The following is a 16,299-nucleotide window of genomic DNA, read 5'->3' on the forward strand; positions in this document are numbered from 1 at the left end:
TAATCTGAACAGCCATCTAGTATTCACTTTAATCTATTTGAAGGTAGCAGAGCAAAAACAGAAATGCTTAACTCAGTTTTCGAATGTTTCTTCGCAAAGGAAAACCTTGGAGAATTGTCCTAATGTAATGCTCGTACCACTGGGAAGATGAGTGAAATAGGTAGTGTAAGTGGTGTTGAGAAACAGTTGAAATCATTAAAATTGAACAAATCGCCAGGACCTCGTGGAATCCCTGTGAGATATTGTTGTAAATTTATGGCTAAGTTAGATGATCTTTTAATTGTCATATATCTCTTTGGGGGGGGGGGGGGGTGTGCATGCCCAGTAATTGTTAGATAGCACAGGTCACACCCATCTACAATAAGAGTAGCAGAAGTGATCCACAGAACTCCTGTCAAATATTCTTGACATCCATTCATACTAAATTCTTAGAACGTATTCTGAGTTTAAATTTAATGATGTATTTTGAACAGAATAACCTCCATGCTGACGAGCAAAGATTCATAAAACATCGCTCATATGGAATCGGTCTCTCACTTTTCTCATGTCACATTCTGAAAGCCATGGATCAAGGCATCAAGTGTATGCTGTATATCTAAAATTCCAAAAAGCATTTGACTCGCTACTACATCTACACTTGTTATAAAAAGCACAATCATATCGGGTATCAAATGAAATATGTGACTGGATCAAGGATTCAAGGTAGGGATGAGGCAGCAAGTTATATTGGATAAAGGGTCATAGACAGGTACAGAAGCAACTTTGGATGTGCCACAGGGAAGTATGCTGGGAACATTGCTGTTTATGCTGGATATTAATGACCTTGTGGGCAATATAAGTGGTAACATCAGACTTTTTGCAGATGATGCAGTCTGCTATTATGAAATACTGTCTGAAAGAAGAAAGATTCCAAAATGGTGCAGAGTTTGGCAACTTCCTTTAAAACCTTAAAAATGTAAAATTGATAATTCACAAAATAAAGATAACGTAGTATCTTATGACTACATGATCCACAGGTGGAATTGGTCAACTCTTACGAATATATTGGGTGTAACAATTATTAGGGATTGTTGCTGTTGTGGTCTTCAGTCCACAGACTGGTTTGATGCAGCTCTCCATGCCACTCTATCCTGTGCAAGCCTCTTCATCTCCCAGTACCTACTGCAGCCTACATCTACATCCATACTCCGCAAGCCACCTGACGGTGTGAGGCGGAGGGTACATCCTTCTGAATCTGATTAGTGTATTCATCTCTTGGTCTCCCTCTACGATTTTTACCTTCCACGCTGCCATCCAATACTAAATTTGTGATCCCTTGATGCCTCAGAACATGTCCTACCAACAGGTCCCTCCTTCTCGTCAAGTTGTGCCACAAACTCCTCTTCTCCCCAATTCTGTTCACTACCTCGTCATTAGTTATGTGATCTACCCATCTAATACCTAATGCTCAGCATTCCTCTGTAGCACCACATTTCGAAAGCTTCTATTATCTTCCTGTCCAAACTATTTATCGTCCATGTTTAACTTCCATATATAGCTACACTCCATACGAATACTCTGAGACACGACTTCCTGACACTTAAATCTATACTCGATGTTAACAAATTTCTCTTCTTCAAAAATGCTTTCCTTGCCATTGCCAGTCTACATTTTATATCTTCTCTACTTCAACCATCATCAGTTATTTTTCTCCCCAAATAGCAAAACTCCTTTACTACTTTAAGTGTCTCATTTCCTAATCTAATTCCCTCAGCATCACCCGACTTAATTCCACTACATTCCATTATCCTCGTTTTGCTTTTGTTGATCTTTATCTTGTATCTTCCTTTCAAGACACTGTCCATTCTGTTCAACTGCTCTTCCAAGTCCCTTGCTGTCTCTGACAGAATTACAATGTCATCGGCGAACCTCAAAGTTTTTATTTCTTCTCCATGGATTTTAATACCTACTCCGAATTTTTCTGTTGTTTCATTTACTGCTTGCTCAATATACAGTTTGAATAGCATCGGGGATAGCCTACAACCCTGTCTCACTCCCTTCCCAACCACTGCTTTCCTTTCGTGCCCCTTGACTCTAACTGCCAACTGGTTTCTGTACAAATTGTAAATTGCCTTTCACTCCCTGTATTTTACCCCTGCCACCTTCAGAATTTGAAAGAGAGTATTCCAGTCAACATTGTCAAAAGCTTTCTCTAAGTCTACAAATGCTAGAAACGTAGGTTTGCATTTCCTTAATCTTACTTCTAAGATAAGCCGTGGGGTCAGTATTGCCTCACGTGTCCCAACATCAACATTTCTACGGAATCAAAACTGATCTTCCCCGAGGTCGGCTTCTACCAGTTTCTCCATTCGTCTGTTAAGAATTCATGTTAATGTTTTGCAACTGTGCCTTATTAAACTAATAGTTCGGTAATTTTCACATATGTCAACACCTGCTTTCTTTGGGATTGGAATTATTATATTCTTATGGGAAGTCTAAAGGAATTTCACCTGTCTCATACATCTTGCTCACCAGTTGGTAGAGTTTTGTCACGACTGTCTCTCCCAAGGCTATCAGTAGTTCTAATGGAATGTTGTCTACTCCCAGGGCCTTGTTTCAACTTAGATCTTTCAGTGCTCTGTCAAACTCTTCACACAGTATCATATCTCCCATTTCATCTTCATCTACCTCCCCTTCCATTTCCATAATATTGTCCTCAAGAACATCACCCCTGTATAGACCCTCTATATATTCCTTCCACCTTTCTGCTTTCCCTTCTTTGCTTAGAACTGGGTTTCCATTTGAGCTCTTGATATTCATGCAAGTGGTTCTCTTTTTCTCCAAAGGTCTCTTTAATTTTCCTGTAGGCAGTATCTATCTTACCTGTCTTGAGATAAGCCTCTACATCCTTACATTTGTCCTCTAGCCATCCCTGCTTAGCCATTTTGCACTTCCTGTCAATTTCATTTTTGAGTCGTTTGTATTCCTTTTTGCCTGCTTCACTTGCTGCATTTTTGTATTTTCTCCTTTCATCAATTAAATTCAGTGTCTCTTCTGTTACCCAAGGATTTCTACTAGCCCTCTTCTTTTTACCTATTTGATCCTCTGCTGCCTTCACTATTTCGTTCCTCAAAGCTACCCATTCTTCTTCTACTGTATTTCTTTCCCCCGTTCCTGTCAATTGCTCTCTTATGCTCTCCCTGAAACTCTGTACAACCTCTGGTTCTTTTAGTTTATCCAGGTCCCATCTCATTAAATTCCCACCGCTTTGCAGTTTCTTTAGTTTTAATCTACAGGTTATAACCAATAGATTGTGGTCAGAGTCCACATCTGCCCCTGGAAATGTCTTACAATTTAAAACCTGGTTCCTAAATCTCTGTCTTACCATTATATAAATCTATCCGAAACCTTTTAGTATCTCCAGGGTTCTTAGGGATATGAAATGGATTTGTCACATAGGCTCAGTCATAGGTGAAGCATTTGGCAGATTTCAGTTTATTGGCAGAATAAGAAGAAAATACAATCACTCTATGCAGGGCATTGCTTATAAATCACTTATGTCATCTATTCTAGGATATTACCCATACCAGATAGGATAAACGGGGGATATTGAATACTTACAGATTAGGAGAGCCCGAATGGATGCAGGTCTGTTCAACCTGTGGGAGAGTGTCACAAGGACAGGAAAAAAAAAAAAAAAAAAAAACTGAAATGGGAGACTGTAGAAGATTCATGTAAACTATCCTGAGAATGCATACTTACAAAGTTTAAAGAACTGTCTTTAAATGATGACACGAGGAATATACTACAACTTGCTGCATATCAGTCAGGTAAAGATTGAGAGACAAGAACAGGGGTTGTCTTCAAAGTAACCAGTTGCAGTTAATAAACTACATTTTGCGTGGATGCATTTAAATGGTCATTCTTCCTGTGTGCTTTATGTGAATGGAACAAGGAAAAAACTGTAATAACTGGTACAGTGGGATGCCCCCTCTACCACGCACTTCACAGTGGGATGCAGAGTACAGATGTATATGGAGAATGTTATTGTTTGTTCCAACTGTACAGACCATCATCAGTGGTGATCAGTTTTAGTCCATTTTCGTTTTCAGGCTAGTTCCTTTTGTTTAGCAAGGAGTCTTTGAGTTTTTATTGTGGTTTTTTGTAATGTCATGAGAAGCCAACAACAAGGGAAAGTCCAATCCAAAATATCGAAACCTACCGTGGAATTTTTCATGCAAGAAGTACACAACGAAAGAAATTTACTAACAAAATTGTAGGTGCTAAAATGTTTGTTACTTATTTTTATTGCACAGAGAATTGCTTGTAACAGTGGTGTGTAGAGTCTTTCCTGCACAGTGTGTGAGTTGGTGAAGAAGTACACACAGCCATGACAAGAGGACGTTGTGCCACTTAGCATGAAGTCCACCATGCACATATGTGAATTTTTAAGCATTTAAACTGTACCAAACATGCCAAATCAATGAATTTTGTATTGACAAACTGCTCAGAGATGTAATTTTATGCAAGTAACTAGCAAAAGAAAGGAAATAAAGACAGTGAATGATGTTACATGACAGATAATTTCCATCAGTTGTGACTTCGATGCACATTAGTTAACATTAAATATTTTATAATAATTCCTGTAGCACACTTCTTCAATAATTTTTGAATAATGTATATTTTTCTAACAATAAAATAGTTCATTGTTTATTCACTGTAGTTGTCACAAAAAACAAGTGTGTATTGGATGACAAAAACAAACATTTTCTTTGCATCAAGCATTCCTGAGAGATTTCTTTATAAAATCTACTCAAGGGGAAAGAAGTGTGAAGGAAAGGGGCTGGAGAGGACTAGGAGAAGGGGTAGATTCTGGGAAAGTCAACCAGAACCGCAGGTCAGGGGAGACTTACCGTGCGAAACTGTACTGTCTGACGATTTTCTGAATAACATTTTACACTGCTGAAAAGTTTGTTTTCAAGAGGCTTTTAGTTCCAGATGGAATCAAAATATGTATATGATGTACTAAAAACAAAGATTCCAAGATCCACCTAGTGGGAAAGCGCCGGCAGACAGGCACAACAAATAAAACGCGCGCGCGCACACACACACACACACACACACACACACACACACACACACACACACACACACAGAATTTCGAGCCCTCGCAACCGGCGGCCGCCCCGCCAGTAAAGAGGGAAGGAAAAGGAAAGACGAAAGGATGTGGGCTTCAAGGGAGAGGGCAAGGAGCCACTCCAATCCCGGGAGGGGAAAGACCCACCTTAGGAGGGAAAAAGGACAGGCATATACACACGTGCCCCCCCCCCCCCCACACACACACACACACACACACAACACACACACCCATCCATCCATGGATGGAGATGTGCGTGCGTGTGCGCGTGTGTATATGCCTGTCCTTTTTTTCCCCCTAAGGTGGGTCTTTCCGCTCCCTGGATTGGAGTGGCTCCTTGCCCTCTCCCTTGAACCCCACATCCTTTCGTCTTTCCTTTTCCTTCCCTCTTTCCTGGCGGGGCGGCCGCTGGTTGCGAGGGCTCGAAATTCTGTGTGTGTGTGTTTGTGCGTTTTATTTGTTGTGCCTGTCTGCCAGCGCTTTCCCGCTTGGTGGGTCTTGGAATCTTTGTTTTTAGTATATTTTTCCCATGTGGAGGTTTCTTTCTATTCTATGTATATTATGTCATTGTCCTAATGATAGTGGTGTCATTATGTCAGAGTTCAACAAAAGTGATGCAGTATTTTCTGCCAATATTCAAAATACATTTCAGATGTAAGATAGAACATTATTCACTCCCATTTTTCCAGATTTTGCTACATTGATTACAAGACTTTTGCATGTAAACAGCCTTTTCTTTATTTTTTCATCCTGATTTGCCTTGATGTCCCTCAAGACAGATGTAAGGCTATGGAAACTTAATCTACTCATACTTATCCATGACATTGTTGCATCCCAGCTATGGAGTTTACCTGGGGTCGAGCGACAGGCGTTCTTGATCCAAGGAATTCAGTCTGTTGACCGAAGTGAGAGGGAGACTGATAAACTGACATAAGTTCGCTGATGTGGATTTGTGAGCGGAAGGATGATGAGGAGAATAAACACTCAAAAGGAATACGTTTATTCCAAATCTTAGCGCAAGTTGACCTTCCTAGACGAGGTGCCTCTCCGTGAAAGTCGATTTCTTTCACAGAAACAGTGACTGTCTGTGACGGTTCTGTGTACTAACTGAAACCCTAGTCTGAATCTAAGATCAACAGAGCATTGCAGCTATCTGATTCTGCCCCAAGGCTTCATTGGTTGTATTATTATGTTATTCTTCAGTTATGTCAGAGGCTGTGTAGAGGGATTAGGAAGCTTTTCCCTACAAGGTCATTGAATTTGTCCTAAGCCTTGCACTGGCTTCTCATGATGTGTTGTAGCCTCCACTACCAGTCTCTTTCTCTCTCACAGCTTCATTTACAGCCTGAGAAACTTGCTTCGATAGTTCTGAGGCTTTTGCCTTGTTAATCAGCTTGTCCCATACCTCTGTAGGCCTCCAGAGCCGCTCTCCTGGGGTCCTGTAGCCCAGGCACATATGGTAGTGTTTTTTTTTTAGGCTGGCTCAGGTGGCCAAACATGTGTGGCTCTTGTGGGTCCTTCTGCCACACCAAAAGTTCTGTCTTTACTCTAACTAATTCTTAACTGTTCACAGGACTTGTGTTTTACTTAAGGGCATGGCAGAATGTGTCACAGTACTCACAAACTGCAACGAAACGTGACCAATAAACTTTATACACGGCATTTTAGAGGAAAACAAGAAGCTTCATTTTACACCAGCTATGTACTTTTTGAATGATTTCTTGAAGTCTTCAGCTGCCATTTTCTTTATTTCCTGTACGATTGTACAATTTCAGCCTCATGCCATTTTCAAGTATTTTATGGATGATTTTTTAGTAATAGATTATGTCATTACGTCATTGTTCCTATGGCATCATGTCGTGCTCATAAATTAGTTTGAGGTGTTCACGATATCTTATGAGCATGTTACTTTCGAACAGTTGTTGCAAAGCTCTTATATATAGTATTACCAATTAATAACCTCTCTTCTGCACACTTACTAGAGGTAAACTTTGTAATTTTCCAGCTCCCTTTTCTGTATAATTTGCAGGTCAAAGAAGCCCGGAAATCATTAATATTCCTCTCGTTTACAATTCAGAGTGCCCAGTATCATAGATCTCCGTCGGTAATGGTTCACTGACTCACAAGCAGGTCTAAATCTTTCGAATAGTTTTTCTTTCACATTTTTGCGAGTTTTGTTTTGGCGCATATTTTGTACTTTGTGTAACTTTTTCTCAATTCATGTTTGATTTTATGAAATGAAATCAATGTTGCATATTGTATAAATTCTAGTTTTTTCTACCTCCTTCGTTTGACAAAAAAACTTGCAGTATCTTTTCCCTCTGAAAGCTATTGTTGTACATGTTTTCTATGGCTGGGAGGCTACTCTGTTTTTGTTCAGGACATTATTTAGCAGAACAACCATCATTTGAACCACAATTCACAAAATCTTTTAGAGTTCCTATTTCTTCTGATGTCCCCATAGTTTCTAATGCAACATCAACATCATTGGAATGAGTGTCCAAGAAATTAATAAATAAGATAATGTTTGTCTTCAGGAGAGGTAGATTATTTGAGTTGCATAACACATTCTTCATATTTCATCTTCCGGGTTGAAAACATTAATTGGATTCCACATTACTGTGGAACTCTGGAACCGGTGCAAAGGCAGATACTGTTAGCAACATATACCAAGAAATTATAAAGAAAATCCAGTTTTATCTTCCTTGTCAACACTTGTTGATACTGCAAAGGCAACTGCTAATTATTGCAAACATTCATTGAGTTGCAGATTTGAACAAAGCACTTTGCTTTTTACAAGTCATCAATTTTTCTGTATCTGTGGCTATTTTTTCTGAAGCTTGTAGTACTGGTACAGAACAACAAATTCGTTATCATCCTCCAAAACATTATTTGAATCACGTGTAGTCTCTCTAGAAGTTTCAGGCTCGCTATTGTTTGCTGTGAAGTCCAGATCATTTACAGTTACAGTAGAATTGTTGTACAAATCTTTGAAAAAATGTAGCCAATATTCAGTGCCAGGCAGACACTGTAGGGCCTTGAATTGTCTAAAAGTCTTCCATTTTCAAAATACAAAAATGACACCATTACAACACTTGGAGTAGCATTGGAAACTAGAAGAAAGCTGAATGAAGGAAACACTATTTTATCATTCAAATGTGGCTAGAAACATGGCATGTATGCGAACAAAGTTGGTATGTTGTTGTTCTTCCATATTTATTAGGAGAAATACAAACAAACTGAACTGCGTACTCTCCAAAAGTGATAGGAGCCCTAAATATTTTCTTTACATTCATGTGTTCCTGTGCTCACAGCAACCAACAATCAGCGTCAAAAGAGAGCAGTACGTGTCAGACTGGCCAAACTACACAGAGAAACACATATTGTCACATTAAGATTTCAGTAGCGCATTCTAGTGTTCCACTCCTTCAGCAGTACAGTTCACAACAACAGTGCATATGGATGTGCTACAGTATGTCTCCCCAACACAACCCATAAGTCGTGTTGGGACTTAATTTTTTTGGAGAACAGACAAGCCAGTCCATTTGCCGAATGTCCTCTTGTCCAAAAAGCGCCTCCATCTTGACAGTTGTGCGTTTTCATCCATAAAAATGAAATCGAGGCCAAATACACACCTGAAAAGACACACATGTGGAAGTAGTACAGTGTTACAGTAACATTGATCTGTGTGAGCACTGTTTTTAGAGATGTGGCGGTCAGTTGGCTCCTGCTACATTATGGCTCCCCAAACTGTTAACACCTGGACCATCATAAAGATCATATTCAACAGTGTTCCTGAATGCATTATATGTTCCAACTCTTCTTGATATGAGGATATGTAAGGCACTGAGGAACATTATTGAACTTGATCATTTTGGTGGTCCAGGTGTTATGGTGCGGCAAGACATAATGTTGAATGGGCATATTGACCTCCAAATCTTTGAACATGGTAGGCACTCCAGTCAGCATTATGACACTGTACTTTTCCCCCATGTGCGTCTTCTCAAGACTGCATTTAGCTCTTGACTTGACTTTCATGGATGCCAGTCTGCAGTTGCATCCAACAGCACAGGTGGAGTAGCTCTTGGAGTGGAAGAATATTCAGCATATGGAGTGACCTGCCTGTTCCCCCTACTTAAATCCCACCCAAGCTCAGTGGGCTGCTTTGGGGAGACACACTGCAGCATCCGTGTGCACCAGTGACCAACGAGCAGTTGTCAACCGTGCTGGAGAAGGAATGGATACCAAAGAATTCCTTAACAACCTTGTGGGCTGCAAGGAGCACATCGTAGAGCATGAATTGCCGTCCATGGTGATCACACACCCTGTTGAAAACCACGTCCTACCTTTCGTAATGTTTGACATGACAGATACTATTTACAGATTGCATAAATTACCTGACAGAATAAATAGAGACTGAAATGATTTCAATTTGTTTTTTTACATCTGTGTTTACATGCATATTCCATAAGCCACAAGCCATAGGGTGCATGGTAGGGGGTATCTGGTATCACTATTAATCTCTCCATTTCATGTCCCTTGTGGAACTTGAGTGAGGAAAAAGTGGCTGACTATATATGCTTTCACATGAACCTTGATTTCTCCTCTCCTGTCTTAGTAATTCTTAAGCAAGATGTAAGTAGGTGGAGCCTTCTACAGTCTGTCGCAAGTCTCAGTTCTTTAAATTTTCTCAATAGTTTTGTGAAAAGAACATTGTTTTTGCTCCATGGATTACAAAGTGAGCTCGTGGAGCATTTCTGTGATACTTGCATGTTGACAAATCTAGCAGCTTGCCCCCGAATTGCATTGGGGGGGGGGGGGGGGGGGGGATGCCACAGTTAGATTTATTATAACAGTCCTGAGGTAGTACTGTCAGTGCAAAGAAGAGGTTACTTGGAAACCGTCATTTGACCAACTTGTGACTACAGTTTGACAGTCTGAGACTTTATCAAGTTGGATTAATGAAAGTAATAGGTAAAATTGAGAGAGGCTATACAACTTGACATATTTCTTCATTCAAAAATAAGGGGAAATGTTCAAGTAACTGTGACCTGAGGCTCTATGCTGTGACCTGAGACACTACGAGAAAGTTGTGTAGTACAAAGAGACAACAATGAATGTTAGGTGACAGGGAAATTACTTTCTCAGATACACAAGTACATCTCACATAGCCTTAATGGTAAAATCAGACTTAATTGGGGCCAGAAGAACAGAAAGGGGGAACATGAGTATTTGTAATCAATTATTCAAAATGACAGTCACAGTCGCATTATTTATTTTGCCGCCAACCGGTTTCAACCCGCAATGGGGTCATCTTCAGGGCAATTTACACCAATTGGTCGCTCGCTGGAGTTACTGTAGTTACCAGTCGTGCACAGGCAGGGTGATGAGTCCAGTGAGTGACCAAATGGTGTAAATTTCCCTGAAGACGACCCCATCACGGGTTGAAACTGGTTGGCGGCAAAATAAATAATGTGATTGTGACTGTCTTTTTGAATAATTGATTGTAAGCAAATTAATCACTGTTATCTCCACACAACTATGTTGTCTAAAAATGAGTATTTGTGGTACACAATGAATCCTCTGCCATGCACTGTGTGGTTGCTTATGAAATACATATATAGAGCAAAGACGTGATGCTTTGATGCAGAATTAGGTAATCTGCACTGATTCAAATTTCTGTTCCTGTAAATGCAACCACATGATCACCCTTGATCAAAACATCCTATCTGCTTCAGAGTATCTGCAAGGACTTAAAATCCATTAGCACACAATGTGCCTTCTTAAGGAAGGAAAAGATAAAATTATTAACATGTTCACAGCTGTATTATGTACACTTTCACCAATAAAAGGAAAATGGGGAATGAAAGTTAAAAAAGAAAGAACGAAAACTGCTCTAAATAATTTCTCAGGCAATGCCTAGCTAGTTTCAGCTACTGACTCTGCCACATATGCTATGGAAATAGCCAATCAGCCCGAAAATATAAAGCCTGACAAAAAAGTGAAACACCCAGAAAGGGAGGAGGGAATGAAATGAAACTCTGTGAGCTGAGAGGCTGTGTGGTGTTGTTTCAGTGGTTAGAAAATCTAGTCTAATTTACTGAGAACTTAAAAAGTATGAACCCACTTACCAGGGTAATGTTGTACCCCCACCTGCAGTAGAAGAATGCACTAATTCAGTTAGAAAGGATGTTATAAAGCTGTAGTAGCTTCTCATGAGGTGAGTTAGCCCACAGCTGTTGTAACTGGTTCTTGATATCGTGGTTACTGGCACTGGGATGGAGTTGACATCTGAGCTAGTTCCACATGTATTCTATCAGGACAGATCTGGGGATCTTTCTAACCACAAGGTAACTCAGCATTGTGCAGGCAGTTGATAGAGACAGGTGCTACGTGTGGATGTGCATTGTCGTGTTGAAAAATGTCACCACAATGCTGTCACACGAGGGGTAACTTATGATGGAGGAGTCTGTGACACACTGTTGTGCCTTCAGAGTTTCCTCAGTCATTCACCAATCGTTACCTGAAGTCGTACCCAGTGGCTGCCCATGGTGTTATGCCAGGTGTAATACTGCTGTGCCCTTCCAAAACATTGGAAGAAAGTGACATGTCCATGGGTCGCTGCCATGCTCGGTGACAGTGGTCACGGGGGATACTTCAGAACTGCAATTCATTTCTGAACACAATAACACCCTCATCAGCAGTCCGTACTTCCTGGTCGTGGCATCACACCAAATGCAGTCATTTGTATTGTGGTGCTAACACCTAAGCATGGAATGATATTTCCCTACTCTGGCTGCTGCTAGCCTCTGCCAGTGGTGTGGAATGACTTAGAATGTCACAGGAAGTCCTTTACCTATTCACTTAAGGCAGGTGCAGATATGATAATGTTATATGCTTGGTGCACAATACGGCGATTGTCCCTTGTTATGGTGAGATGCGGTTGACAAGAACCTTCATGATGAGTATGCCTGTGCTTATGTTCCTGTGCAGTCTGACAGTGAGTTCCTGTCACATCAGAATGTCCCACAAATCAGGACTTACTTTCTTTTTAGTCCCCACCAGCGAACATCATGGTTGAGGCGGACAAGCTGGGATGGGTAATACAGTGGGATAGTGTGGAAAGCTGCCATGGAGGGAGCATGCAACTTGGAGTATGGACAGACGCACTAGCAGATGTGTTTAGCCGCTAGCTCTCCACGTCAGCTTTGTGCCAAGTTTGTCCCTTGCTCATCTCACTTGGGTTTTGGACTCTGTGTTCCGTAAATTGACTCGCACGATAAGTTTGTTTCCTCCCACAGGGTTCTGTTTCCAAGCAACCATTGGTACGTGAAGTATCTTTGCCGATCATGTAGCGAAGCTTTATTCAGCATTGTTGTCAGGTAGATTGTAATGGACCGGTGTATCGATTATCGTGCTTCACTACAGTAATCAATTTCCCCCACTCCCCATCGATTACTACTGTGAGAGGATTTTTCTGCAGTATTGAGAAAAGTCTTTCATTATTTGATAGAGCTGTGTCTCAGATTCTGTCTGATTATTTTGGTGACCTCGTCATTCCTTTAGAAATATTTCATGGGTGCAATGTCTGGACTGTTTGTGTCACTGTTTCATATTTCTGTGCCATCTAATGATGAAAATGTATTTTTATAACAAACTTGAGGATTCTTTCTCCTAGAATATCTTCGAAATGGTGTTGAAAATGGACAACAGACTGAATCCAGCAAATGAAATTAGATCCAGTGCTCCCTCGGTATATCGGGGTGTAAGTCCTCAAAACATGAACTGGGGAAAAAAAAAAAAAAGTGACTGACAAAGATAATTGTTTCAGTTTATTTTCTTATGACATAAACAGTTGCAATTTTGAACCAAAGTCCAACATCGACGACATAAGGAGGTGATGCTGAGCTCTTTACAGTGATACAGAAGTGACCGAATGTTCCATGCCATATTGTCAACAGCACATTATCCAGTGAAAGAGGCAGGTACTCGTGCTTATGTGCACAAGGCATTGTGATGAAACAAATGGTCCGAATAGGTTTGCCAATAATCTGTGCCCCCTTACATTAATGTTTTATCGATACTGATTCGTCAATACATCTGTTGCCAGAGGATTTTTGTAGCCCAGTTTGTCAAGATTTATGAAGACACCTCTACCAGAAGTCAGTTTATTGTGAAATACTGATGATGGTGGTTTTAATGCAACAACAAGCAAATACACCTTTCTCATGGAGGAAAGGGCATTGCTGATAATCCCTGCCCACATTGCAGGTGCTGTTGTGGCCGAGCGGTTCTAGGCGCTTCAATCCGGAACTGCGCTGCTGCTACAGTCGCAGGTTCGAATCCTGCCTCGGGCATGGATGTATGTGATGTCCTTACGTTAGTTAGGTTTAATTAGTTCTAAGTCTAGGGGACTGATGACCTCAGATGTTAAGTCCCATAGTGCTCAGATCCATTTGAACCATTTTAGAGACAATATTAGTTTTTACACAACATACATAAAACCGTCCTTTGGCTTACTCCATGCCAATAGGTCTTGCGCCAGAAGGTTGTACTGGAGCTGGTCTAAATATCCTGTAGAATCTGTCATTCCTGAAGTGGTGTGCGAGTGCAGACTCCCTGGTTTTTCCACACTTTCACAAGTTTCGAAAAATGGTTGCAAAGGTTTGGAAAGTTGTGCTGCCTGTCAAACTGAGTGGCTCTGTAGCTTCACGAGGCCTCTCGATCATCTTCACTTGCCCAACCACAGGTGATAACTATCTCTGCTTGCTTCTGGAATGAAAAACAGACCACTGTTTTTTGACACGAATGGAATCGTGCATCTTACAACACAAGGAATAATGTTGTTCATCAGTGCCATCACTATTGGCAAATATGAATTAATTAAATAAAAACTGTGGGGCGTTAAATGTGTGTGTTGTGGGCGAAGCTGTGGGGAAAACGCTGGTGTTTTGTAAAGTATCATTGGAAGGCCACATGTAATGTAATTTAATGCTTTGTAATATATCAGTTTTAATTGCTTTCTTGCAAACTTAGCCTCCATTTGTGGACATAAAAACTTTTTTCCTTCTTTTCTTGTCTGGAATCAGTCTCTTTGAAGTTTATCCCCTAACTTAAGATTGTAGACAGACGATAGCTCTACAACACTCTGTGGAGTACTCCAGAACTTACCTTATCTATATTGGGATTTTCAAAATGATGTGTTAAATCCTACGTGTTTGGAACTCCCGAGTGCAATCGCAAAACTGGTACAATACTTGGCAAGCTCATATTTTGTTCGACGAATTGTTTTGTGGCACTGGAGCGATCCGGAGGTTGCAGTGACGTACTGTACCACAGTGTGGTGTGTGCGCAGGGAGGAGTGGGCAGCACTGTGCCACCGGGACGACCCGGGCCTGGAGGAGCTGCGGCGGCGCGCGGTGCTGGGCTCCCTGCGCGCCTCGCGCTTCCGCAGCGTCTGCTGGCGGGCGCTGCTCGGCGTGCTGCCGACCGGCGGCGCCCCGCCGCACGGAGAGGCCTGGTTGGCGGAGCTCCGGCGCTCACGCCAGCACTACGCGCGCCTCTGTGCCAAGCTGGCTGCCGACCCCTGGAAGGACAACGACCTGCTCGTTCGCGACGACCCACTGTCTCAGAGCTCCGAGGTATAAGTGCTGAAATGTGCATTAGTGTACAACTTTTTTCCCTGCCTTCTCCATTAGTTTTCTGAACAGTTTGGTGTGGCTCACCGAGACTTTATCTGCTGTACCGACTTATTCATCTCTCAATAAAATGTACACTCATATCAATTATTTCTTGAATGTATTCCAATCTCTGCCTTTCCCTGTAGTATTTACCCTCAGCAGCTCACATGTGTATGATGAAAGCTTTTCCATTATGTGTTAACCTCAGATGTTAACACCAGTTTTTTCTGTGCATGGAGGAAAGTGATTCATGTGTAGACTGGCCATAAAAGCTGAATTTTGCTGACAAGATATCTTGTGAACCATGGATGAAGGGTATCAGACGGATGCCATATTCCTTGACTTCCGGAAAGCATTTGACTCGGTGCCCCACTGCAGACTCCTAACTAAGGTACGAGCATATGGGATTGGTTCTCAAGTATGTGAGTGACTCAAAGACTTCTTCTATCTACATAAATGGTCTTTTGGATAGGGTGGATAGCAATGTGCGGCTGTTTGCTGATGATGCCGTGGTGTACGGGAAGGTGTCTTCGTTGAGTGACTGTAGGAGGATACGAGATGACTTGGACAGGATTTGTGATTGGTGTAAAGAATGGCAGCTAATTCTTAATATAGATAAATGTAAATTAATGCAGATGAATAGGAAAAAGAATCCCGTAATGTTTGAATACTCCATTAGTAGTGTAGCGCTTGACACAGTCACGTCAATTAAATATTTGGGCGTAACATTGCAGAGCGATATGAAGTGGGACAAGCATATAATGGCAGTTGTGGGGAAGGAGGATAGTCGTCTTCGGTTCATTGGTAGAATTTTGGGAAGATGTGGCTAATCTGTAAAGGAGACCGCTTACAAAACACTAATACGACCTATTCTTGAGTACTGCTCGAGCGTTTGGGATCCCTATCAGTTCGGATTGAGGGAGGACATAGAAGCAATTCAGAGGCGGGCTGCTAGATTTGTTACTGGTAGGTTTGATCATCATGCGAGTGTTACGGAAATGCTTCAGGAACTTGGGTGGGAGTCTCTAGAAGAAAGGAGGCATTCTTTTCGTGATTCACTAGTGAGGAAATTTAGAGAACCAGCATTTGATGCTGACTGCAGTACAATTTTACTGCCACCAACTTACATTTCATGGAAAGACCACAAAGATAAGAGAGATTAGGGCTCATACAGAGGCATTTAGGCAGTCATTTTTCCCTTGTTCAGTTCGGGAGTGGAACAGGGAGAGATGATGCTAGTTGTGGTGCGAGGTACCCTCCGCCACACACCGTATGGTGGATTGGAGATTATTTATGTAGATGTAGACATTATATCCAGTCAGTGTTATCCAGTGACAATGTGGCTCCATGAATTGCAACCACTTGGATAAGGGGCAGTCAGATGAAAACCGAACAATGGTCACAACAAGAAGGATCTTGGAATAGTTCTATACAAAAGTAATCACCGAATGTGTGAAGACTTTTCTTCCACTGGCAGATGAGATGATCATTTCCTATTTCATA

The 16,299-nt window shown here is 41.3% G+C and overlaps 1 protein-coding gene across 1 annotated transcript in view; it reads left to right on the plus strand.

Annotated features, from left to right (window-relative positions):
• Window positions 1–16,299, plus strand: part of LOC126293443 (TBC1 domain family member 5) — a gene marked incomplete at its 3' end in the record, with an annotated part of 130,643 nt that overhangs the window by 7,399 nt on the left and 106,945 nt on the right. The window contains 1 exon segment of the mRNA XM_049986675.1: window positions 14,472–14,757. Within this exon segment, the coding sequence (XP_049842632.1) occupies window positions 14,472–14,757 (286 nt within the window).

This window comes from Schistocerca gregaria, chromosome 10, assembly GCF_023897955.1.
Source record: "Schistocerca gregaria isolate iqSchGreg1 chromosome 10, iqSchGreg1.2, whole genome shotgun sequence".
Classification (NCBI taxonomy): domain Eukaryota; kingdom Metazoa; phylum Arthropoda; class Insecta; order Orthoptera; family Acrididae; genus Schistocerca; species Schistocerca gregaria.